Source organism: Dipodomys merriami, unplaced genomic scaffold (genome assembly GCF_024711535.1).
Source record: "Dipodomys merriami isolate MVZ:Mamm:240054 unplaced genomic scaffold, mDipMer1.0.p SCAF_44, whole genome shotgun sequence".
Classification (NCBI taxonomy): Eukaryota; Metazoa; Chordata; class Mammalia; order Rodentia; family Heteromyidae; genus Dipodomys; species Dipodomys merriami.
In genome coordinates this window covers 1,709,952-1,735,648 of record NW_027206002.1, presented here as the reverse complement: position 1 = coordinate 1,735,648, position 25,697 = coordinate 1,709,952, and the positions used below count along the sequence as shown (strand labels likewise).

Sequence of the window (25,697 nt, the reverse complement as noted above, 5' to 3'; positions counted from 1 at the left end):
TTGCAATAGCAAGCGTCTCTGACGGACACTTCATTCCAGAGGCATCTCCCAGCTTCCTATTTCCCTCTGCTCAAAAAAAAAAAAAAAAATCAAATGCGCCTGCGTTTGCGCCCCTGCTCCGTCTGTGTCCCTGGCCGGAGCGGATGGAGTACGGCCGGAATGGGAGAACCTTAGAATCTTCGAAGAGGGACAATTATTGAGGGAGCCAGATTAATGAGGTGTCATAACAACTTAGCCAGATCCGCGGCTGACCTTTCTCATGGAGAACGGGGCTTGATAAATGTAGTTCATTACCAAGTTCTGACATGAAAATAGGCTCACACTCGGGCCTACTCAGCAGGCTGATCAATATTTTATCTGCCAAAGCAGGCCCGGTCTGTGAGCAAGGGGGGGGCCCTGCGTGTGCTGGCAGGAAGCCCAAGGCCAGGGCCGGCTGGACAGGCCCTGGTGCACAGCGGGACTGAAGGCCAGCAGAAAGGTGGCCGGGTCCTACCAAGGGCTGTCAGGCCAGCTAGGACTCACAGGACCATCATGGGAATGGTCCTGCTCAGGAGAAGGGAGGGAGGAAATGCAGGCTGGCTTCCTGTGTACGTTGGTCTATGTACACCAGGTGAACAGCCCCCCCCCCCCCGTCCCAGGCCCCATGGGGAAGGGACCAAAGACAAATGAACTACAGAGAACTCAGGTCAGGCACAGTGGCCTAAACCTACAATCGCAGCTACTTGAGAGATGGAAGACCACTGTGCAAGACATAAAAGTATGCAAGACTCCCTCTCAACCAGCATCTGGGCATGGTGGCACATTCCTTTTCTTCCTCCTAATGACACAGGGATGCACAAGTAGGAAGATCACAGCCCAGGCTGTCGGGGGTAGATAAAGTGAGGGCCTACCTCAAAAATAAGGCCAAAATAGGGCTGGAAGCATGGGTCAGTGGCGGAGTGCCTGCCTAGTAAGCATGTGTGTGTATGTGTGTGATGGCATCACACACACACACACACACACACACACACTGCCTTCTGTCTGAGTCACAACACCCATGGAACAATGGAGCAACGTGTGAATGTTGTATCAGAACATTCTGACTGCCATCCAGGCTGGGCTGGAAAGGGGTGCTATGGTCCCCGAGCCTTTCTCCCACACACCCTCCCCAGAGTCCTTCCTCCTGAAGGAGCCGGATGTGCTGAGGTCAGAGTTAAGACTGGCGCCTGCCTAGATCCAGGGACCAGGCCCGCTTCTTCCCCTGGACCCTGAGCAGAGCACGTGGCTTGGTTCTGGCCAACCGTGGAGAAGGCCGCCTCCTGGAGAGAGAGCATGGATGGCTGCTTATCAATTCACTGGCTTCTCTTTGTGCTTTCTAAGTGCTTTTGGGTGGGTGCATAGTGCTTTTATAAGTCAGCAACTGTCTGGAAGTGGACGCAGGGGAGGGAGCCTTTCACTGAAGACGGGGTTCCATAGATTCACAGTGTGTGGTGCTCCCTGTGGGTGTGGTGCTCCCTGTGGGTGTGGTGCTCCCTGTGTACACAGTGCTCCCTGTGTATACAGTGCTCCCTGTGGGTGAGCTGCCCCCTGTGAACGGGTGCTCCCTGTGGATGCAGTGCTCCTTGTGGACAAGATGCTCCCTGTGTACACAGTGCTCCCTGTGTATACAGTGCTCCCTGTGCGTGAGCTGCTCCTGGCGGACCCCACAGTGACCCCAGGGGTTTCATGCAGAACCTGGGGCCCACTGGACGCTCCTCCAGCAGCTTCAGGGACACCACCTATCGGGGTCAGAGGTCAGGGGAGTTCCCTGGTCCTGAGGGATTGGGGTACTGCGGGGTACTGCGGTGGGGGGTGTGGGGGGCGCAGGAGCGTCTGCACTGATGAGGAAGTGTCAGGGCCGTCCCATCCCAGCAAGAGGAAATTTGGGGCACTACTGATGCAGAAATGCGCACACTGGCCAGCTTCCCCCGGGTCCCCGTCCCTGCGCAGCACAGCGCGGCACTAGGGCTGCTCAGTGACACCAGGCAGGTGGCTTTATTCCCTTCAGGGAAACTCGAGTCCTGGGCTGAAGAGGAGCCTCAGGCCCTTCTGGGAGCCCCTCCATCCATCCAGGACCCCAGGGGCCAGCCGGAGGCCAGCCCACGGGGAGGCCCCTGCGGAAAGGGGAGGCTGGACAAAGGAAGCAGCGAGCCATGGCCTGCCGCCCTGCCCCGGCCACAGAGCTCCCCCCAGCCTCCTCCTGCTCCCCGCGCCCCCTCCCTCCCCCCACAGCCGCTCCTCAACCCGCAGGTGAAGCGGGGTGAAGCGCATGGAGACCTGCCCCTCCCTGGGGTCCCCAGCCCTGACAGCCTTCTCACATCTGCAACACACACCGCCCGGTGGGGGCCCCCGCACACTGCTGGCACCGGCTCTGCTGGCACAAGATGGAGGGGTCCGGCCCCGGGCAGCAGGGACGCCGGCCCTGGGCACTCAGGGCGCGCACCACCCACCCCTGCAGCAGTTGCCAGGGTGGAGAACCCAGAGGCCTGTGGGCTCCCAGTGAATTATAAAGGATGAGATGGAAGGGCAGGGCCCAAGAAGTGGCCAGAGCGCCCCCCTCCTCCGCCCCAGCACCCCTCCCCCCAGTGGCACCGCTAGGGTCGGAGGTAGAGTCTCACTGTAGACCCCCGTGTGGAGCTGGAGGCAGCTGGGAGGAGTCCCATCCCATGAGGCCAGGCTGGGGAGGAAGGCCGGGGACCCGCCTGGCCCCGCCTGGCCTGCCCACTTCCGTTCCAATGGGTTTCGGGCAAGATTTCCTCTCCTTCCCCAGATCTGAGCTCCATCCACCCCACCCCACCCCCCAACAAAGAAACCGGCCGGCCGGGGGGCCCATCTCACAGCGCAGAGTGACTCGGTAGTCTCACGAGACCACCCGAGAAGGGGTGCACTCCCAGGAATCCCTCTCCCCCCTCCCCAGGCAAGAGAGGGGAGGAGAGGGTCATTCTTGTCAGACCATGGAGACTCGCAGAGAGCCAACTAAACATACAGGAGGACATGGTTCCGGGCATCTGTGTCTGACAGGAATCCCTGGACCCCGATTTGAAAGAAAATCTAGAAACACAAATAAGCTCCAGAGAAAGCAGTTGAGCCACGCAGGTTTCTCAAGAGAGAGACAGACAGACACAGACACAGACAGACACACACAGCCTGGCCCCTTGTCTCTTTGTCTTCCAAGCCTAAGTTAAGGCTCATCAGTTACAGCTGCTGCAGACCACTGTGAGTGGACCGCAGCAGCCCCGCGTGGAATGAACTGTTGTTCCCAGGTCTCCGATGAGACCACTGAGACCCCCTGTCCCACATCCAACGGCGTGGCAGCATCGCAGCTGGGCCCCAAACCCAAGCGGGGGCAGCCGGGTGCAAGTGGTTCACCCCTGTGATCCTAGCCACTTAGGGAACTGAGATCTGAGGCTCGTGGTTCAAAGTCAGCCCAGGCAGGAAAGTCTGCGAGACTTATCTCCAGCAAAAAGCCAAACTGAACTGGTAGAGCACCTGACTCCAGTGAAGAAAAAAAGGCAAGGGACAGCAGCACCCAGACCCGGAGTTCAAGTCCCAGGACCAACACACACACACACACACACACACACACACACACACACACACGTGTGCGTGCACACACACATGCTGGTTGTTCCTCAGCACTGCTTCCTATCAATTCCAGGATAGACAGATGAAGAACCCACACCCACTCTGGGATTCAGCAAAGCCAGTTACAGGGAGTCCTTTGTCTGCCCCTACCCGCCGCCTCCCCCCTTCCCCCCTCCCCCCCCAGTTTACAGGCTGATAGCGATGATCTTAGTGGCACGTCATCAGCAAGATAAATCATGTCAGGTCACAGTGCATCACAGGCCTCATTTGCCAAAACGCTGTGCAATTCTGATGCTGGCGCTCATCAAGTCCGGGCTGCGATAAAAGGCCCAAGAGTAATGGGCTATACGCCTCTGCTTTCATTTCCTAAAACTCCTTCTTTGTTTCTTGGTCATGGACTTGTGTACACAGGCTTGTTTGCAAGTAATCCAGCGCTGGGAGTGTACTTAATTACTTTAAGCAGGGCTTATTGGTCCTGTTAACTAAAACTCCCTAATCTATGAGGCCAAGTATTCCAAAGCTGCCTTGGAGGTAGGATTAAGACAAAAAAAAAAAAAAAACTATTACAGATACAATTGGGGGCTTGTTTTCCTAAAGCTGCTGTGTAGAAGAATTTCTCCATTCCATCGGACACTCGCTCTATGTCTGGCTTGTAGTAGGTGCTCAATAAATATCTACGGGCTGAGCAGGCAGGCTCCCTCCAGTATTCATATACTATGTAACATCCATTCACTATTCACTAACTCTGTAGACTCTGGAGCTCAAGGCAAGGAGGATGGACATTGAAGGCCAGCTTTGACAAAGTTAACTTGAGGCACTATCTGAGAAACAAACTAAAAGCAAAAACAGGTGTGCAGGGGCAGAGGAGGGAGGGGATAATGGCAAGTATGCCCTGAGTTCAATCCGATGATGATCATGATGATGATGATGATGATGATGTAACCAAGTGTAGATGCAAATGCCTGTAATTCCAGCTGCTTGGGAAGTGGGGGGTCAAGAAGATCATGATGACAAGACCCCATCTCAACCAATAAAACAGCGGGTGTGGTAGTGCAGACCTGTCATCGCACCTATGTGGGAAGAGCAAACAGGAGGATTACAGTCCAGTCCAGGCTTCAACACAAGACCTTACTTGAAAACGAACATAAGGAAAAAAGGCTGGGGCAAGGTTCAAGTCGTAGAGGACCTGCTTAGTGAGCACCAAAGCCCTGAGTTCAAACCAGGGTGAGAGAAACAGAGACAGAGACACAAAAACAGAGAATGTGTGGGATGGAAGAGCAGGCCGACCCACAGCCTAGATGCAGCTATAATCTAATATAATCTAATCTAATACTTCATCATTGGTCGTAGCTGCACCCTGTGCAGCCTCTGCCGCTGCTTGTGAGCGAGATGGCCCCTGTAACAACCCCATCTCTCCTTCCAGGTGGCACCTGTACCATGGCCGGCTATGCCCGCCTCAAGAATGTCCTTCTGGCTCTCCAGAGCCGCCGGCAGCCTCTCGGCGAAAGAGACAGCAGACGGGACCCTGGCGCCCAGAAGCGCCTCCTGGTGGAGTCCCTGTTCAAGGATTTGGATGCTGACGGCAACAGCCACATCATCAGCTCGGAACTGGCGCAGGTAGGTGCCCCCCAGCTTCTTCCCCGCACCGGCCATGCCGAGCCAGTGCTGCCCACCAAGTTCGAGGCCCCCCGCTGGGGCTCGGATAAGGCCTCGTGGTCTTCACTGCACCTCAGAAAATGAGGGGGGCGGAGCCAAAGGGAAAAACAGTGGTTGATTTCCAGCAAACACCCATGAAACTCTCATCTCTAACCCAGGGGTCCCCGGGTCCTCTGTCCTTGTTCCTTGGTACCCAAATATCAGCCACCCAACCCTCTCCACCTTCTGCAGTCTGTCTGATGGTGGAAACCCCTGTATCCACTTCCCCCAAGGGAAGGGGGAAAGGGAAGGGAAGGGAGAATAGAAAGTAGGGAGGGAAGGGAGGGAGGGAGGGAGGAAGGAAGGAAGGAAGGAAGGAAGGAAGGAAGGAAGGAAGGAAGGAAGGAAGGAACCATAGCAATGGCTCAGGGACCTCACCAGGTCAAGGCCAAGTGGCCAGGACTGGGCATGCGCAGAGCATTGCGTCCGGCTAGGCACTAAGCTGGGCCCTTTGCCCTGTGGGATGCACACGTCAGAACCCACAGAGTGAGGTTCAAGGGCGCCTCCTCCAGCATTTGCAAGCTGATGGGCCTCTCCAGACCCTCCCTCAGTGGGGGTGGGCAGGGACCCGCCGGGGATCTCAGCTGCTCTGGACAAATCCACGTCCTGTTCATTATGGCGCTCAGCAGAAAGACCAAGCCCCTTCCCGTCCCAACCCCACTGGCATGGGGGAAAGCTGGCACAGCTTGAGATCACTTGGCACCCAGGCCCACCCAGCTCCAGAGCTGCTGCTGCTGCTGCTGCTGCTGCTGCTGCTGCTGCTGCATAAACAAGAACCTTTTTCGAGCCCATTGCTGTAAACCCGGCAGCCCGCAGGGGCCCCAGGCACCCGAAGCCATTAGCAAGCATAGTAATTGGACTACGATTTCCTCTTTAAACTTTAATATGTTTAACGTCCATTTCATAAATCTCCCCAGCAGAGCCCAGATCTCGGGCCTTTCCCTGACAAAGCCATCAGAGGTGTGTGCATGTGTGTGGGGGGTAGGGGGGGGCGGGGGAAAAACATCCGTCCAGTGAGCACTTAATCCATTTCCAATGCAGAAAGAGACAAAGGGAAATCTCCATCTTCCCAAGATCGATCTGGGACGCTAGGCTCGAATCTGGCTTATATCGAACACTCTGACTTGCTGGGCAAAGGATCTCTCTCTCTTTTTTTAAACATTATCACATTAAATTGCCTTTAATATAGCAAGCCAAGCTAAGAATATTAAACAAATAGAAAAAGCCTCTAGCTCTCCATTTCTTCTCTTCTGAGCCTTCCTCCCGACCTTCCTCACCCACGCCTCTCTGATTCCTGTCACCCTGCTATTTTCTGCACGTAAGAGCAGACCAGGTGGCCCCAAAAGATCCTTCTCAGCTAAGATTATCTAAGGTCCATCAGACCAGACAAGGAAAAGACAGACTAAGCCCTAATCTCCCTACTCTCCCAACCCACTGTGTGACCTTGGAGAGGTCACTCTCCCTCTCGGAGCCTCGGTGTCCTCATCTATAAAATGAGGTGCAAATGTAATATTCTATGTGCCTGAGTGAAAACGGAACGAGGTAACTGGAGGGGGTGAGGGAAGTGGGGAGAGATGGGGGGAGTGTGTACTTACACACTGGTGTCTCACGCCTATAATCCTAGCTCCTCCAGAAGCTGAGATCTGAGGATTGTGGTTCGAATCCAGCCTGGGCAGAAAAACCCATGAGGCTCTTATCTCCAATTAACAACCAAAAAACCGGGCAGGAAGGTGTGTCTCGAGGAGTAGAGTTGTCAGTCTTGAGTGTAAAAGTTAAGGGAAAGCACTCTGGCCCCGTGTTCAAGCCGCAGTACAGATACACACACACACACGCGCGCACGCACGCACGCGCACACACACCACTATACTCATAAACTGACATGTTGGATTGCAACCCTTGTACACAACAACCTAAAGATAATTGGAGAACAAAAGAAGTAAAAGGAGGAAACGGATCAGACAAGAGAGAACCGAAGAGCTGCACTGAAATCCTTGCTTAGCCTTGAGCCATTTTTTTTCCCCCTTCTGGAAGCATCAATGGCCTCACTCACAGCTCTGGCCTTGTCCCTCCTCACCCACAGCACCTGCTGACGGAGCAGGACCTGGACGGGGACCTGCTGGGGTGCTCGCCGGGGGACCTCCTCCGATTCGACGACTACAACCGTGACGGCTCCCTGACGCTGCGCGAGTTCTACACGGCCTTCCGTAAGTCAGGCGCGGGGGGCCGAGGGGCTGACGTGCTCACGCCGCAGTGGTGGGGGGCTGGAGCGAGCCTCAGTGCTCTCTGCCAAGTGGGTTTTTCCTTAGAGATGAAAAGCAGCTGAGTTTGATTCTGTGTCAGCCTCAGCATTCACAAAAGGGCAAAAGAGGCCAGGCATCGGCTCACGCCTGTCATCCTAGCTACTCAGGAGGCTGAGATCTGAGGATCGCAGTCCAATGCCAGCCCGGGCAGGAAAGTCCATGAGACTCTGATCTCCAATAAACCACTCAGAAAACTGGAAGTGGGGCTGTGGCTCAAGTGGTAGAGCACTCGTCTTGAGCTGAAGAGCTGAGGGACAGCGCCCAGGCCCAGAGTTCAAGCCCCATGACTGACAAACAACAACAACAAAAAAGGCAAAGGAGAATGGATGCGTTTGGGATAGTTTCTTTGCTAATGGAGGACCGTGACCAGCATGGACTTGTGTGGGAAAGTCTGTGACCGTACATGGAAGGGTCAAGTTTTACGGCCATGCCCCTTGGGGAGCTCTACTTGGGACACTGCAGTAGAGGCTGGAGTCTCGGCTAGGCAGAGGCCAGGAGCAGGCTTCATGGACAACAGAGGGAAACTGGGTCCAAGCCGAGGAGAGGTAGGTGATCCTCAGAGAGTTGTTGCTCTGGTGAGAATGGTTCCCATTAAATACCATTCCCGCAGGGGATGTCTCCAGCGCTGGCGATGACGTTGGCCCAGGGTGATTTGCTATCAGACGTTCTGAATGACGGGGCTTCTAAAGGATGTGAGGTGCAGGAGCCAGTTCCCGAAGCATGCCACAGATGCCCGGATGTCTGGGTGTCCCCAGTGAAGGAGGGACAGGGAGGGGGACAAACCAGACTGGCCAAGAGGTTATCCAAGCTCCCCTGGCATTCCCTGGATACAGCCTACAAGCTCGCAGCTCGGGCCCTGGCCTTGGAGAGCTGGTGCAAATCCCCCAGAGACCTTGAATACCTGAGCCACAAAATTTTGTTCTAGATCCTTCCTCTTTAGTCCTGCCCTGGAGTTTCATCTTAGCAGGGGGCTGTTTCTGCTTGATACTGTTTTGTATAACTTTGAACATGGCTTTTTTTGAAGTGTTGTTCCAATATCCCACTTCCTACAGGAAGTGCCCATGAGTGTAACATGGTGAGGGGGCGGGACTTCCGGTTCTCAGCATCTTTAGTACCAAGGGCCAAAGTCCAACACTGATGGCCTCTGGTCCTCAGCCTCCTCCCTGCTTACCAGCAAAACACATCTGCCAAAACTAGTTCATCCTCAGGTGTAAATGACCCAGCAGGCTTGTCTTGCCGTGGGGAGTACTTGCTTTGTGGTTTTGTTTTGTTTTTTTGGGTCCGGTCGTGGGGCCTGAACTCTGGGCCTGGGCGCTGTCCCTCAGCTCTTCAGCTCAAGGCTAGCGCTCTACCACTTGAGCCACAGCGCCACTTCCGGATTTTTTCTTTTTACTTATGTGGTACTGAGGAATCGAACCCAGGGCCTCAGGCATGCAAGGCAAGCACTCTACCACTGAGCCACCTTCCCAGCCCAGTACTTGCTTTGTGGAACCAAGGAACTTGTTCCCAGAAATGAATCTCCAGGTTTTCAGATGTACAGAAGTAAACCAGCAATGGCCTAGACCCAGCTCAGGAGTTGTGATGGTTCACGTGTCAGGCAGGTGAGCAACCAAAACGTGAACAGTCAGTAGCTTCAAATTGGTCCTGCTGGGAATGTATCTACACTGCAGAAATTAATGCCAGACCAATGATACCCAAAATTTGTGTGGGGTCCTCTCCAGAGAAAAACCAGGTGTTCCGGAATGACCTGCATATCCCTACATAGACCCTTACTCCTGTCCTCAGCGCCCACCTCCTGCGTTATTTCCCCATCTACTGTCCCACACAGAGATCCTGGGTGATAGTGACCGCAGATATAATAGATAAGAATAAGGCAGGGTGAGCTAGGCATCAGCAACTCAGACCTGTAATCCTAGCCACACAGGGGGCTGAGATCTGAGGGTAGTGGTTCGAAGGTAGCCCAAGCTGAGAAGTCCATGAGATTCTTACCTCCAATGAACCAGCAAAAGGCCCAACGTGGAGGTAAGGCTCAAGTGATAGAGCACCAGCCTTGAGCACAAAAACTAAACAAAAAAAAAAAAAAAAGAGGGAGAGAGACAGGGTGACTGGGGTAGATTCAGTGAGAGAAGTCTTCTCGATCAACACACTTCCGAGGAGAGTTCTAGCACCTGCCCAGAAGGCTGGCCGAGCTCCAGCTCCCCGGCCAACGCAGCAAGGAAGGAAATGATGAGTGTATATTAGCAGCCAGAGGCCCCAGGCCAGACTTCAGGGATTTAGAGGAGTCACCAGATACACAAAGGCATCATCATGAAGCCTGGGTACACCATCCCTGTTCCTGGTACTAGAGTAACCCCTGTTTCATGGACTGGATTCCTGAGACTGGATCTAGACCAGGCTTTCCACATACACAGGAGGTACCCTGGGAAAGGGGGCGGGGTCTCAGACAGGGTAACCCAGTGTCTCGCTCCCTTCATTCTTGGATTACTCTTTGAAAAGCTTTATAATCATCATTTTTAAAAGCAGATTCGATTCTGCTGTCACCTTGGACATGTGTTGAACCAGGAAGCTAAACCATTCATCTCAGCCCAACCCAAATAATAGATATGCAATAAAATGTAAACTCGCAGCCATTAAAGAAGCCACAGAACGCGTTAACCCGACTATAAAAGGCCTGACACACGGCCACCACCGGAACAGGCAGGGATCAATGGCTTCTCAAAGTCACAGGAACTCTAAACTGAATTGCCGTCGCCATAGGCATAGATTTACGGTTCAGTGAGTTTTAAATGGATAATTGAAATGAGACATAGACGTACAAACTTATTACCCAGCAATCAATGAGCGCTAAAGAAATCCCACTCAAACCCAGAAAAATCATATCTCAGAACATCTCAGCAACAACAGTTTGGATTTGAGTTTAACAACTAGAGCTGACAGGCCGGCGGAGGCTGGCTGGAGTTTTATTTGCTCATGTCTTTGCATGATGCTGGTGTATAAGGCAGTAGGGGTATCTGTGGGGTGATTGAGACCATTGTTGTTTGTTTATCTCTAATTATCGATCCTATATTTTAGTATATATTAATTGTACAAACGGGGTTGTTGTTGTTGTTGGTTCCGGTCGTGGGGCCTGAACTCTGGGCCTGGGCGCTGTCCCTCAGCTCTTCAGCTCAAGGCTAGTGCTCTACCACTTGAGCCACAGCACCACTTCTGGCTTTTTTCTTTTTTCTTATGTGATGCTGAGGAATCGAACCCAGGGCCTCAGGCATGCAAGGCAAGCGCTCTACCACTGAGCCACCTTCTCAGCCCCCAAACGGGGGTTTTATACACTATTTCCTCCACGCATATAATGTCCTTTGATCAAATTCACCCCTTCCATGACTCTTTCATATACTCTCTCCCTTTTTCAATTATTTTAACAAGTTTCATTATGTATATGTATATGAATACTTCCATCATATTTCCTTTCCTCCCTCCAATTGGATCTGACTCTCTAACACCTCCTGATTTTGCATTCATGTCATAAATCTTTTTTGTTTTTGGTCTAGAGCCCACTTATGAAAGATAACATGCAACATTTGTCTTGGTCAGACTTATTTCACTTACCATGATTTCTGGTTGCATCCATCCATTCTCCTGCAAACAGCAAAATTTCACTCTTCTTTATGGCTGAATAATACTTCATTGTCATTGTGTGTATATACCACAGTGTACTTACCCATTCATCAGTTGATTTATACCCAGGCTGATTCTATTATATTAGCTTGGCTATCGGGAATAATTTCTGTTCCTCACAGACTCCCCATTGAATAATGGTGGTTTGGGAGTGTTTTCCTATAGAACTGCTTTCGTGTGTGTGTGTGTGTGTGTGTGTGTGTGTGCGTGCGTGCGTGCGTGCGTGCGTGCGTGCGTGTGTGCGTGTGTGTGTGTGTGTGTGTGTGTGTGTGTGTGTGTGTGTGTGTGTGTACTGGGACTTGAACTCAGGGCCTGGGCATTGCCCCTGAGCTTTTCCTCTCAAGGCTAGCATAGTACCAGTTGAGCCACAACTCTACTTCTGCCTGTTTTTGCTAGTTCATTGGAGATAAGAGTCTCATGGATTTATCTACTTGGGCTGGCTTTGAACTCGCTCCTCAGACCTCAGCCTGTGGGGTAGCTAGGATTACAGGCGTGCACCTCCAGTGCCGGCCCACATTTGTGTATTTTTGAGTTTGGGGTGGGCCTGTCTGAGCCACTTTGTAGCCTGCAGCTAGATGAGAATGAGAGCAGGGGTCTCTCTTCCTGACTGCCAGGTGGCGTTCCAGGCACCTGTTCTGCGTTCATTGACAGAAATGAAAGATGAGGGTGGCCTCCTTCGCCTCTTCCATCTATCAAGGGAACATTTTCCTCAAGTTGCTTTTGGCTTGCCCCTATCAAAGGCAGGGCTAGGAACTTAAAGAACTAGTGTCCTACATACATGCCCTGCCCTCTCTCCCTACCTCTCCTACAAGAAATGCAGCTGCCTGCCCGGGCTGTGGTAGAAACCCAGGCTCCAGGGCCATTGGTAAGCAAGATGCATCCGGCCCTGCCTGTCCATCATGGCCAATTAATCTAAAAGTCACTGTCTACAGAGCTGCTCAGTTATGCATGGTTTGCGGGGGGAGGTGTTGCATTTTGCTCAGAATGTTCAGGTTGGGGTCATGGAGGGAAAACATGTTGCTTCAGTGAGGACTTTTTCTCCTCTCTCCCTCTCTCTTTGAATTCGTTATGAGTTTCCTCTGCTGTTTAGAGAGATGACTTGCCCTTTTAATTAATCCTGCGAGGGCAAGGCTGGAGAACGTGCGGTCAGGGCAGGAAGAGCTTGGGCTGGCAGCGCGGTGTTGGGTAAAGGGCTTCTGGTAGTAATCAACTAGATCGCCCGGGACTGCAGGGCACTGAGCAGGTAGAGTGGAGACACTGGAGGACTCAGCCAAGCAATCACCCGACTTCTGCAGCCAGGGGACCTCTTGAGTCAGATGGAAGGGTCCCCTGGTGAACTGGTTTGTCTTCGTCGTTGTTGTTTTGTCAATCTTGGAGCTTGAACTCAGGGCCCCTGGGTGCTGTCCCTGAGCTTTTTCATTCCAGGCTAGCACTCTACCATGTTGCGCCCCAGCACCACTTCCGGTTTTCTGATGGTTCATTAGAGCTAAGAGTCTTGCAGTTTTTCCTGCCCGGGCTGGCTGTGAACCTCAATCCTCAGAACTCAGCCTCCTAAGTAGCTAGGATGACAGTTGTAAGCCACCAGCTCTGAAGATTTGACTCTAAAGGCTCCATTGTGGGGGTCCAGCAATTTCCAGCCATTGTCTGGTGCCAAATCTTCCAGCACTTTCCATTTTTAAAGACCCCAGCAGCTGGAAGCTGTGAGTGGCCTCGGTGCAGAGCAGTTGAACAGTGGAGAATGAACTCATTACAGGTTGTTATCGAAAATCTATTATATACAAAGTGTAAAGAAAACTCATTAAAAATCTGGTGCTTTGGTGATACTTGTTTTAGACCCGCCACTTGGGGGGAGAGAGGCAGGCATGAGGTAGCTGGGTGCACTGTCCGTCCCAAATCCTGGATTGCTAAAGCAAACTCAGGGTCCTGGGTCACCCAGCCCAAGCTAAACACACTAGCACAGAGAAATCTTGCTTCTATAAGATATATAAGAGAAATCATGCTTTTATAAGAACTTCGATGTTTGCCAGGCACCCGTGACACACACCTGTAATCCCAGCTACTCAGGAAATCTGAGGATCTGAGGATCTGAGACCTGAGGATCGCGGTTCAAAGCCAGCCCGGGCAGGAAAGTCCGTGAGACTCTTATGTCCAATAAACCACCAAAAATCCAGAAGTGGTGCTGTGGCTCAAGTGGTAGAGCACTGGCCTTGAGCTGAAGAGCTGAGGGACAGTGCCCTGGCCCAGAGTTCAAGCCCCACAACAAAGGAAGGAAGGAAGGAAGGAGAAAGAAAGAAAGAAAGAAAGCAAATAAACTTCAATATTCATCACCAGTGATCCCATATCCCATTTATAAACATAGTCCCTCAGTCATAGTGTTGGAAAGCCTTTAAATATGAACGACCGGGGCTGGGAAGGTGGCTCAGTGGTAGTGTGTTTGCCTTGCATGCATGAGGCCCTGGGTTCGACTCCTCAGCACCACATAAGCAGAAAAGGCGGGGGGGGGGGGGTGGGCGGGGAAGGAATATGTGAACGACCATCCAAAGCTTGCATGTATCTCTAAGAGGATACTAATAGGGCCAAGAACAAGACCCCAAAGCAGGCTCAGGAGACACGGGGTGTGTCTCCAATCCACCGTCTCCTGGGGAAATGCCAAAAGCAGCCTCAACTGAGTGTACTGATGGTGGGAGGTAGGGGCTCTGCGGTACCTGATGATCGGCCTGGGCTTCAGAGGTGGGAGATGCAGACTGCTGCCTTGTTGGTCTTGGCTTCCTCCGCAGACATCTTCTCCAGGCTTAGTGACCGTGGCCCACAAGCCCCTGTTGCAGCCCCTAAGAGGGGCCGGCCTGTGGCCAGGGTGTGTCCAACGGGAGTGCAGTCAGCAGAGGCACACGGAGCAGGGCACATTCTGTTGCCCTCCACCCCCTCCCTGCCCCCTCTGCCCTGTGAATCCTGGCTTTGCCCTCCCATCCAAGGGGAGGGGGATGAACCAGGGGCTCCCTCCCCATAGAGAGCTGGGCAGTGTTGTTCTTTGACAGGGTCCCCGTTTTCCTTGATCTGATGCCAGCCCCAGGGCCACAGCCCCGCCCCAGCTTGTCACTCCCCAGGCAGATCTGCTCTGGGGAGCTGCGGGGGCGCCTGGCAGGTGAGCCCCGAGCAACCAGAGCACCCAAGGATCAGAGAACAGAACTTCCTTCTCCAGATGGCCTGGGCGTTTTGCCTTCTGACAGGGGGTTTCAGGCACAGCAACTGCTTACACACTTGCTGGCACAACAAATCACACCCAGCTAGGGGTGGGCATGCCCCCCTTCTTCCCCCTCCACAGGTGGGGGGAGGAGGCAGGTGGCATATGCGTGACATTCCGCACTCACACTTCCCAAACCCACAGGACTCCTGAGAGACAGCCTCCACTGCGGCAGACAGCCTCTCTCTGCCTCTCTCCGTCTCTCTCCCTCCCTCTCTCTCCCTCTCCCCCTCTCTTTCTCCCTCCTCCCTCTCTCTCTTCTTTTCCCTCTCTCCCTCCCTCCCTCTCTCCCTCTCCCCCTCTCTCCCTCCCTCCCTCTCCCCCTCTCCCCCTCTCTCCCTCCCTCCCTCTCCCCCTCTCTCCCTCCCTCTCCCTCCCCCTCTCTCCCTCACTCCCTCTCTTCCTCTTTCTGCCTCCTACCTCCCTCTCCCCCTCTCCCTCCCTCCCCCTCTCCCTCCCTCCCCCTCTCCCTCCCCCTCTCTCTCCCCCTCTCTCCCCTCTCTTCTCTCTCTTCCTTTCTCCCTCCTTCTCCCTCTCCCCCTCCCTCTCCCTTTTCTTCTCTCCCTCCCTCTCCCCCTCCTTCTCTCTCCCTCTCCCCCTCTCTCTTCCCCTCTCCCCTCTTTCTCTCTCTCCCCCTGCCTCCCTCTCCCAGCCCCCCCTTTGTCTTCCCCTCCCCCCACCCAACCCTCAAGTTCTGAAGATGAGCAGTCAGGGAGCAGCAAGTCTGAGCGCGGTCTCTAATCTGGCCAGAGCAAAGAGGTGCAAAACTAATAGCTCAGGAATCTGTGCCTCCGGACCTTACCCAGAACCCTTCAGGGGCCTTCATTCCTCCACAATGTGGGAGAGAAGAAAGCGTGGGCTGGGCATAGCAAACCTGCCTGGGGGTAGTCCCCTGTTACTGCCAGGAGCCCTGCCCCGAGTGGCACGGGCGTGGCGGGTGTCTTCAGGTCTGTGTCACCTGCACGCCAGAATTACTGTCGGGCTAAGCACGCGATGGGTGGGCTGCCAGCCCCACGGGGGAAGCTGAAGCCACGACAGCCAGGACAGTTGTCCCTTAAGGGGCCTCGTGTGCACTGGCCCCTGGCGACCAGGTGGAAGGTGGGGCTTTGAAACAACAGATCCCTATCGCTACCTTTTGTGTGACTCCACCGGCCGGAGGCTGAAGCCAAAGCTGCGCTGCCCAGTGTACTGGGCGTGGGGGGGCTCCTTGCCCAGGGCACGTGGCCTGTCCATCCACTGGCAGAGGGGTGGTGTGAGGAAGGTGAGCAGTTAGAAGAGGAACACAGCAGTGGCGCCATCTTGAAAGGAGCAGCGGCAGCCCCAGGCTTCAGTGCCCACAGGGCACCTGGCTTTTACATCCTGTCCATTTGGCCTGGATTCTGCCCTACCCCTGAGCACAGGTCCCCACCTCCACTCTCTTTCAGCCAATGGTGGGCGCTTTCCAGACAGGGGAGGGCACACTGCTGCGGGCAGAGGCCTAATTGGAGAGTCTTTCCAGCATGCTCCCAAATCCGGGATGCTTGCGTTGCATTCTCCAAGTTCACAGTGGAGGTGTGGGCTGAGCGGGGGGCCCTGGTCCCCCACATACCCTCCCCCCAACTCAGCTCTTCATCTGGCTGGCAGCTCTGGAATATTCATGGCCAGCTTCTTCTCACTTCTGGCTGGCCACTGCCCGGGAAGTTGGAATGAAGATTGGAGGAGGGAGTGCAGGCTAGTGGGCCTGCGGCTGATTAATTTGCTCAAGGCCGCAGTGTCTTGGAAGGGAATGAGGAAACTCAGGGTTAAATGGCCCTGGAAGGAGGCACCAGGGTTGTCTGCCCTGCTTGAGCCTCGGTGCTCCAAACCACCTCCCTTTGAAGTCAGGAGAGCGTATTGATTTTTGCCAGGAGGGAAGGGCACAGACCGAACCCCGAGCCTCCAACCCCTGCCTCCCCGACCTCAGGCCCTCTCTGTAAAGCAGCCCTTGCCAGGCCCCTGGGCAGATGAAATATTCACAGGCCCCAGAGTCTGAGCAGCTCCACTTTAAATGGGCAGGGAGGGACCAGCCCAACCGCTTCCACCCCTCCATCTTAAAAAGAGCAGCGTCTCCCAAGGCTTAGGCCCCTGCCCGCTTCCAAGGATGCACATGCACGCAGGACGTCAGCAAAATGTCTCTGTGCCTGCCCAGGTGCAAGCGGTGGTCTTCACCAGAAGGGGGCAGTGTGGTCCTCGCGAGGACTCTGCCCAGCCCCCAGTGGCCCTTCCCCAGGGTCCGTTCCTGTTCTCCAGGGGCAAGGGGCTCTGATGGCAGGGGCATCTGAAGAAGACAGTGAACTGAGTGATCTGAGGCGCCCCCAGCAGGTGCCCATATTGAAGCAGTCTGAGTCCTAGGATGAGAACGGGGCTTCGGGGCTGAATCTCCCAGACAAAAGCCAGAGCTAATTTCGCAAGTACTTCCTGAGGCTTCATATGCCCAGTTCTAGCCATCAGCGGGCAGAGTGGACAGGGCAGGGGGAGAGGGGGTCCAGGCAGGTACACCAGGGGTCACACGCAGGAAGCTGTGACCAATGGCTGGGCTGTGACATTTGTTACTGCTCTTGACATGGATTAAGTGTTAGCTATTTTGACATTAGCTCATTTAGGGGCACTGATGCTTCCCAACAGGAGGCCGTGTGTACCCCAAGTTTAGCAAGATGGGGAGACTCATTGACAGGTGGGTGGCTCTTGTCACACACCTGGGACACAGCACACTGAGGATTTAGAACCAGTCCTAGAGGCTCCTGAGGCCCCCTGTCCCCCGTCTGTTTGTCTGAAGTGGCCACACATGGCCACCTGGCACCCAGGGGCTCACTCCCACGTTCAATCTCCTGCCCAATTTATTGGTGAAAACCACATCATCTTCTCTCCTTAGTCAAGAGACTGATTCTTCCTCCATCTTTTGGGGTACTGTAAAACTCAATACCCATTAGCAGGGGTGTATGTTGGTTGGTCAGTTGATGTTTTTGGTTGTTGTTTTTTTTTTCAAATTTTTTATTGTGATTAAGTGGTTACATAATGTCCCAAATTTCACAGTATTGTGGGATAGTGATACTTAGTTAAAGTCACAAACACATTCTAACGTTCCTGGAGCAAATTGTCTATCGTGGTCGGTAACATTTATGAGTTCTATGAACTTTGCAATACAGTTATTTCTTCCACATTGGGTGATATGTACATTTCTTTTGTTCTGCATAGCATCAGCTATTCCCTCTTTCCCACTTGCTCCCTCCCTCCCATCGCTGCCATTGAGTTGCTTAGTTCATTTTGGTCAATGTGCAGTGCAGCTGGTGGGTCCCGCTGTTGTATATTTTTCCCTGATTCCCTCTAGTTCTGTGTCCTCCTCCTGGTTTCCCTCTGGTGTGCACATATATACCATATATGTGATCAGCAGCATGGGCTTATTTAGTAGTGATTCGACCAGATGAGTGGAAGTCCTTTGTTTCTTAAGTCTTCTTAATTTTGTCGTATCACCTTACATTTTGGATTTAACATCCACTTATCAGGGAGACCATGTGCCATTTGTCTCTTTGCTCTTGGCTTACCTCTCTCAACATGATTTCTTCTAGCTCCATCCATTTCCCTGCAAATGCCATTATTTCTTTTCTGTTCCATTGGTCTTCAGGTCTGCTTTTGTGCCGGTACCATGCTGTCTTTGTTATTATGGTTCTATAGTAGAGTTTGAAGTCCGGCATTGAGATCCCTCCCATGTTGTCTTTTTTGCCTAGAATTGTTTTGGCTATTCTAGGTCTTTTGTTGTTCTATGAATTTTTGGACTGTGTTCTGTATTTCAGAAATGTATGTCATTGGGATTTTAATAGGAATTGCATTGAATTTGTATATTAATGTTGGCAGTATTGCAATTTTCACTATATTAAGTCTGCCTATCCAAGAGCATGGAAGGTCTTTCCATTTCTTAGTGTCTTCTGTAATTTCTTTCTTTACGTTTTTAGAGTTTTCGTTAAATAGTTCTTTTACAACTTTGGTTAGGTTAATTCCTGAATATTTTATTTTTTGTGAGGGGGGGGTATTGTAAATGGGGTCGCTTCCTTTATTTCCCTCTCTGCTTGTACATTGTCAGTGTACAGGGAGGTGACTGATTTTTGTGGGTTGATTTTGTATCCTGCTACTTTGCCAAAGTGATTTATAATTTCTAAGAGTTTGGGGATGGAGTTTTGGGGATTATGAAGGTATAGTATCATGTCATCTGCAAAAAGGGATAGTTTAACTTCTTCTTTCCCTATGCGGATCCCTTTAATGTCTTTTTCTTGCCTGATTGCCCTGGCTAAGGGTTCCAGGACTATATTGAAGAGGAGTGGAGACAGTGGGCATCCTTGCCTCGTTCCTGATTTTAGGAGAATTGGTTGTAGTTTTTCCCCATTAAGTATAATATTGGCTATTGGTCTGTCGTATGTGGCTTTTATTGTTTTAAGGAATGTTCCTTCTATTCTTCTTTTCTCCAGAGCTTTTAACATGAATGAATGTTGTATTTTATCAAAAAGCCTTTTCTGCATCTGTGGAGATAATCATGTGATTCTTGACCTTGGCTCTGTTGATGTGTTGGATTACATGTTTGGGGTTTCTTTAAACCGTACTAGAGTTTGAACTCAGGGCTTGACTCCTGCTAGGCAGGTGCTCTACCCACTGGACCACACCTCCAGCTCTTCTTTTGCATTAGTTACTTTTCTAATTGAGTTTAGACTTCTTTGCACAGGGATGATCTACCTACGCTAGCTCTAACCGCTGAGGTGTGTCTGTGTCAAGCCATCCCAAGCCTGCCGGGGGCTCCCAATGTTTTTGCCCCCCCAAAACAGGTCCTTGCTGCTCACACAAATACTTCCTAAGAGGTGATGCTCTACCAGGTTCCAAAGATCTGGGAACAAAACTCCTTGTCTTCTTGGTACTTCCTCCACAGGGAGGGGACCCAGATAACTCACAGACGCCCACATAGCCAAGGATACCCCCACATAACAGGATTGCTTTGGCAGGGAAGGCAGGGAAGGTGGGCAGTGGGCAGAGAAATTTAAATCTAGTAGTTGAGAAAACAGGGCCCTCTGAGGCTGGAGTGGAGAGCTGGGGGCGCTAACTCTGCCATCGCCAGGCAAGACCTTCCCTAGCCATGCTGGAAGGCTAGGTCTGCTGTCTGGAGGTGTGTGGGAAGGAAAGAATAGCGTCCTTGGTCCTGGGCCCTCTGAAAGCCAGCTTAGGTCTCTGAAGCTTCAAGTTGGGGATTGATACAATCTGACTTATACCGTGTGTGTGTGTGTGTGTGTGTGTGTGTGTGTGTGTGTGTGTGTGTGTGTGTGTGTGTGTGTGTGTGTGTGTGTGTGTGTGTGTGTGTGTGTGTGTGTGTGTGTGTGTGTGTGTGTGTGTGTGTGTGTGTGTGTGTGTGTGCGCGCATTTGAGTGTGCCAGTCCTGGAGCTTGAACTCAGAGTCTAGGCTCTGTCCCTGAGCATTTGTGCACAAGGTTAGCACTCTACCTCTTGACCCACAGATCCATTTTCTCTCCTTTTTTGCGGGGGGAGGTGTTTTTAATTGGAGACAAGGGTCTCATGGACTTCCCTGGGCTAGCTTTGAATCACGATCTTCAGATCTCCCGCGTAGATCGGATTTTAGGCATGAGCTTCTGACTCTTAGCTTTATGTTTTAAGGAAACCTGTTACTTTTTTTTAAAGAAAAATAATACAAGAAAATAATAAAAGCACAAATACAGAGGGCTCTTGCAATAATCCAGGAGGCATATTGGAGCCAAGGCCAAGATGGAGGCATCATTGTGGTAAGAAGGGGTCAGATTATTGATAAATCTTGAAGTTGGTGCTGAGGAGACTTGCACGTGGTTAAGAGAGAGGGACTGAGCCCAGGAGTAGCCCAAGGCTTTGGGCAAGAGAATTGGAAATACACAGAGTTTTCATGAACAGGATTGGAGAAGATTGTGCTTAGAGGAGGTTTGAAAAGGAGGATTGGGAGTTCATCTGGGGACACATCGAGTGTTCAGTGCCATCAGACACCTAGGTGACAATGTTGAAAAAGAAGCTGTGTGTGCCCAGGGAGCAGCCAGGGCTGGGGATGAGAATTTGGAAGTTTTCGGTGTACTGACAGTGTTTAAAGCTATGATGTTGGATGAGATCACCGAATGACAGTATCAATGGAGAATATCCAAGACGGCCTGAGCATCTGCAGTGGGAAGAGGTCGGAAGAGGAGGAGCCCACAAAAGAGAACATGAAACAATGCCGGGGGCTGGGGAAGCAAAAGGCAGAGTCCCAGGAGCTAGGAGAAGAATGGACAGGAAGAGGTCAGCTGGGCCAAAAATAAAATAGAGACAAGCTTTAGCCACCTTAAAAGGCAGCTTCCATGGAGTGCATGGAGAGGGGTACAAATCTCTCACTGGATTGGGTTTAAGACAGCATAGAGAGCAAGGGAGTAGAAGAAGTGGATACAGAGAAGGCTTCAGGGTCCTGGGTCAAGGAATATGCGAAGAAAAGGCCCAAAACAAAGGATGCTGTGGAACTGAGAAGAAAGCACACCACATCTAAGCACAAGGAGACCAGCTGATGAGGCGTCGATGGCTCGCACCTGTAATCCTAGCCGCTCAAAGGAGGCTGAGATACGAAGATGGCGATTCAAGTCCTTCCCCAGGCAGGCAAATCCATGAGGCTCTTATCGCCAATTAACCATCAAAAAAGCCATAAGCGGAGCTGTGGCTCAAGTAGTTCACGCGCCTTTAAGGAACAGCACCTGAGTGCAAGCCCCAGTACCAATCTACACACCTATGCACACACACACACACGCTGGCTGTCTTTTCTGGGAAGGAATGGAAGTGGAGAAAGGCACAACAGAAGCAGAAGCACGGCTGGGAAGGCCCCAGACCATCTGGCACGACCACTTCGCAGTTGGACAAGTCCAAGAAGAGCAGATGACGCTCGGTGGGAGGGTTGCAGCCGCAGCAGCAGGGGCTGTCCATGGAGAGGCTAAACACAATCACAAAGGACCCCAGAATCTCAGACGCACACACAGCGCAAACTTCACTCTCCGTTCACGTACGAGTTTGATGCCCGTCTCCAGTTGGTGGCCCTCCATGACCCAGGGCCCGAAGCACATTCAGTTGTATGGTCTCAGATTCCTTTCCTGCACCTGCTGCATCCATCCGATTGACCCACAGATAGATGGAGGAGGTCAGTAGGGCTTGAGACCCCAGCAAGCCGTGGCCACACTTAACTGCAGGGGCTGATGGGAAAAGCCAGAAAGTTCTCTCACTTCCTGGCCTCCGCCAAGGGTCAGTCAAAGAGACAGGGTCAGGCCTAGAGAGGATGAAGTGGCCAGAGGTGACCCCATGACCGCTCTCCCCGATCCCCAGCCTGGCCTCAGAGAGAAGTTGGGGGAGGAGGGGGGATGGGGGAAAGGCCCTATTTTAATTTTCTTCTCGGGATTCCACCTGACAAAGGAGAAATATCTCCCAACATTATTATCTCTCAGAAAATACTCTCTGGAACCATAAAAAGGAAAATACAGTGAAGCCAGGCCACCGAGGCTGGCCCCTAAATCAGGCGCTTCTAAATTATCGTGGTGGTGCTCTTTAATTCTCTGGATGAAAACATTAAAGATGACAGTGTCCCTTTAAATCAAACACCCTGGGAGTTGCTGTATGGAGTCCATGGGGCTTTCTTTTCCCCCTCCCCCTGATGCAAGTGTGTGTGTGTGTGTGTGTGTGTGTGTGTGTGTGTCTTTTCACCTTGTAATAAAATATAAATCAGAACTTGTGGGGGCAGGCTCTCCCGAGCAAGCTGTGAACATGGCTTTTGCTGAAAATGAAGGTGTTCCGTTGATGGGCATCATCTCCTCTCGGACAATGTGAGAGTCGCCAGTGATGAGTCTGCTACTTAAACATCACCCGCTTTTTATTATTCTTATTTACCGGCTGGCCCCGGGGCTGGCGGTGACTGACTGATGAATCTGATGGCCTTTGGGAGCCAGGCTCCGGGGCTCGGTGTCTTTGGAGACAAGAACAGAAACCCCCAGAACCTGGCCTGGCCGTTCAGAGAGGCAGATCACGGTGTTGTGGGGAATGGATATACAACTGGGGGGCAGGGGGGGGGAATGGAAGCACAACTGGGGCTTAGAGGAGAGGCGTAGACCGTGGAGGGCTCGCCTGGGAGTTGGGGGAAGGTGCGTGCTCTCCTTCGTCCATGCTCCTTTGGTAGACTCTTGCCCCATCCAAACTTCAGAGGTCCAGTTTCCAGAACAATTCCCTTCCCCCCTCCAAAGTGGCCCTTCAGTCATTACCGGTGACGTCACCCACTGACGTGACTACATCCCCACATCCCTCCTCAAGAGCCCACCTGTCCTCCTCCCGTATCTGTCTCAGGAACGCGTCAGCCCCTCTCTGGCTGTAATCAGATCCAAGCAGGAGGCCCGAGGCTGTGAGCCCGAGAGGGGAAGGCCCAGGACATGGCTAGGAGGCAGAGACGTGGGTGTAGGGTGGACCCACTGGACTGGCTCTGCCACACCACCCAGCACGGGGTGTGGGGGGGGGTGTCAGAGATTTATGAGAGGTTCACTGGCCCTGAGGGCTCACCCATGTGCCACCCCCCTCCCCTCCCTGCCCCCCCCCCCCACGCACACACCAGACTGTGCACGAAGAAGGAAGACAGACTCCCTTCCATGCAAAGAAACGGGGCCCACCTCCCCCACGACCCCACAGGGGCACACGCTAAGGTTTGGGGTGCCGATCGATGGCAGCTCGAAGCACTCTGCTCACAGCCATCAGCAAACAATCTCCCCTTGGCTGGCCGCCCACCGCACATGGAGACAGAACCGCGTCTTCTTTATTCGGTCCTCGGCCTGGTCCAGAGCCGCGATACTCGATGATTAATCACCCAGTCGCCTTTGCGAGGGGCTCGAAGGACGCCTGCGCCGCTCTTGAACAGATTGACTGCTGGAGGCTTGTTCCGAACCCTCATTCTTCATCTGGGCCCTGAGGGTGGAGGGGCAGAAGGCCATCAGCACACGCATGTGCGTGTACACACACACACACACACACACACACACACATACACATACACATTCAGACACCACCACCCCTAGAATTTATTCCCATCCATTTGAATACAAATGCAATTGAGACTTAATTTTTTTCCCCCTTTTGTTTCTCACAATCCCATTTCTTGTCAACTCCATTGACAGCCAAAGAACACCGAAACAACTGTGCGCCCACAGCTGTGCCGGGTGGCGTAGCTCTACCCACCCACCCGTTACGGGGACGTGGCACCGACAGGCCTCGGACAGTCCAGGAGTATGACTAAGCTGGGAAAGGGAAGCTGTGGGAAGTTGAGAGGGCTTCCTGGAGGAAGCGGGTCCCAGGCTGGGTCTTGGATGGCTGAGGGTGCAAATTTGATTTGTGCAAATAGAAGGAAAGTCTTGCTTCCAGCGGGAGGGCCAAAGGAAAGCACCGGCATTGGGTTCAAGAGCGTAAGTTCAGCTTTGCTCTTACTGTTTTGTGTGTGTGTGTGTGTGTGTGTGTGTGTGTGTGTGTTTGCTCTTACTGTTTTGGGGTGTGTGTGCGTGCGTGCGTGCGTGCGTGCGTGCTGGTCCTGAAGCTTGAGCTCGGGGCCCAGGCACTGTCCCCTAGCTTTTCCGCTCAAGGCTGGCCCTTTACCACTTGAGCCACAGCTACTATTCTGACCTTTTTTTTGCTGGTTAATTGGAGATGAGATTCTCATGGATTTTTTTCCTCCCACACTGGTTTCGAACCTCAATCCTCAGATCTCAGCCTCCTGAGTGTTAGTACACCGGGAGGACAGGGGCCACCGCCTCGGTAGGTAGAGAGAGAGCGAGCCAGTCTGTAAGGTACCAGAAAGTGTCCCTCCCCCCTGCTCCTCCACCCCTGCCCCCAAGGCTCAGCCCCAGCAGGGCTGGCAGGCTGAGGGCCCCTGGGCCTTGGCCCCAGGAGTGGCTTACTTACTGTGGAGCCCTGACACTAGACGGAAGGAGCTCTCTAAGCCACCCTATGGCTAGACTGGCTGTTCAGTCTCAGGAATACATCTTAAGGAAGCAGGGTCAGCAATCAGGCAGTGCATACAGTGAGCAGGCAGGGCAGAGCTGGGAGGGGACAGGCCCAGGTCTCCCTAGCTGTGCCAAGTGGGTGCCTGGGGCCCCTGAGTCACCACGGGTGAGGCCCAGGGACAAAAGGGCCTCTGCAGCCTCGTCTAGAACCTGCAGGCTCCCAAGGCCCGGCCTTAGAAGGGTTCAGTCACTGTTGTTCTCAGGGCTACCCAGGCAGTAGTAAGAGATAAGGCTGGGGCCCGGGTGTGGTAGCTCATTCCTGTAATCCCAGCTAAAAGGGAGGCAGAAGTAGGAGGCTTAAAGTCCAAGGCCAGCCCTGGGTAAAACATAGATCTTATCAGAACAATAAACTAAAAGCAACACGAAGAGCTGAGACTTGGCTCAAGTGGTAGAACACCGGCCAAGCAAAGCGCAAAGGTAGTTAACTGTTCGTTACCCAGCCACTGGTCTGTCGCCAGGCCCCATGTGTTCTGTCCTCAAACAAGCGATCATTACTCTTCCATTTTACAGATGAGGCGATGGAGGCCAGAGAGCCGGTGGCTCACACCTGAAATCCTAGCTACTCAGGAGGATCACGGTTCAAAGCCAGCCTGGGCGGGAAAGCCCCGGAGACTCTTATCTCCAATTAACCACCAAAAAACCGAAGTGTCACTGTGGCTCAAAGTGGTAGAGCACTAGCCTTGAGCAAAAAGAGCTGAGACAGCGCCCAACCCCTGAGTTCCAGCTCCACAACTGTCAAAAAAAAAAAAAACTTTTCTAGTTAGATTTTCCTTTTGTGGGCTTAAGACTGCTCCACTCCTGCTCCGCATGGACAGGAATTAAAGTCTGAAGACCGTCCTGAAGTGATTCATTTGTCTTTAGACACTTAGGGTCAAAAACAATCTGAAAACCCCAACCAAATGAAAATTGTTATATAGCACACAGGGCCAACTCCAGACCTCCACCCACAGGAAGCCACCCTGGGTTTCCTTCCTGTCTTCCTTCCTTGCCTGGGATGTGTCCTGATGTGCTTTTTGATTTGTTTTGTTGTTTGTTTGTTTGTCTTAAGCTCTTTTGAACCACAGCCTGTGGGTGAGAAAGATCTTTTTTCCAAGACTGTGATTTTTTTTC

The 25,697-nt window shown here is 52.6% G+C and overlaps 1 protein-coding gene across 1 annotated transcript in view; it reads left to right on the top strand.

Annotated features, from left to right (window-relative positions):
* Positions 1–25,697, top strand: part of Fstl4 (follistatin like 4) — a 313,915-nt gene that overhangs the window by 228,730 nt on the left and 59,488 nt on the right. The window contains exons 5-6 of the mRNA XM_069994009.1: positions 5,027–5,220; positions 7,379–7,502. Of these exons, the coding sequence (XP_069850110.1) occupies positions 5,027–5,220; positions 7,379–7,502 (318 nt within the window). The remainder of the gene's footprint in view (positions 1–5,026; positions 5,221–7,378; positions 7,503–25,697) is intronic.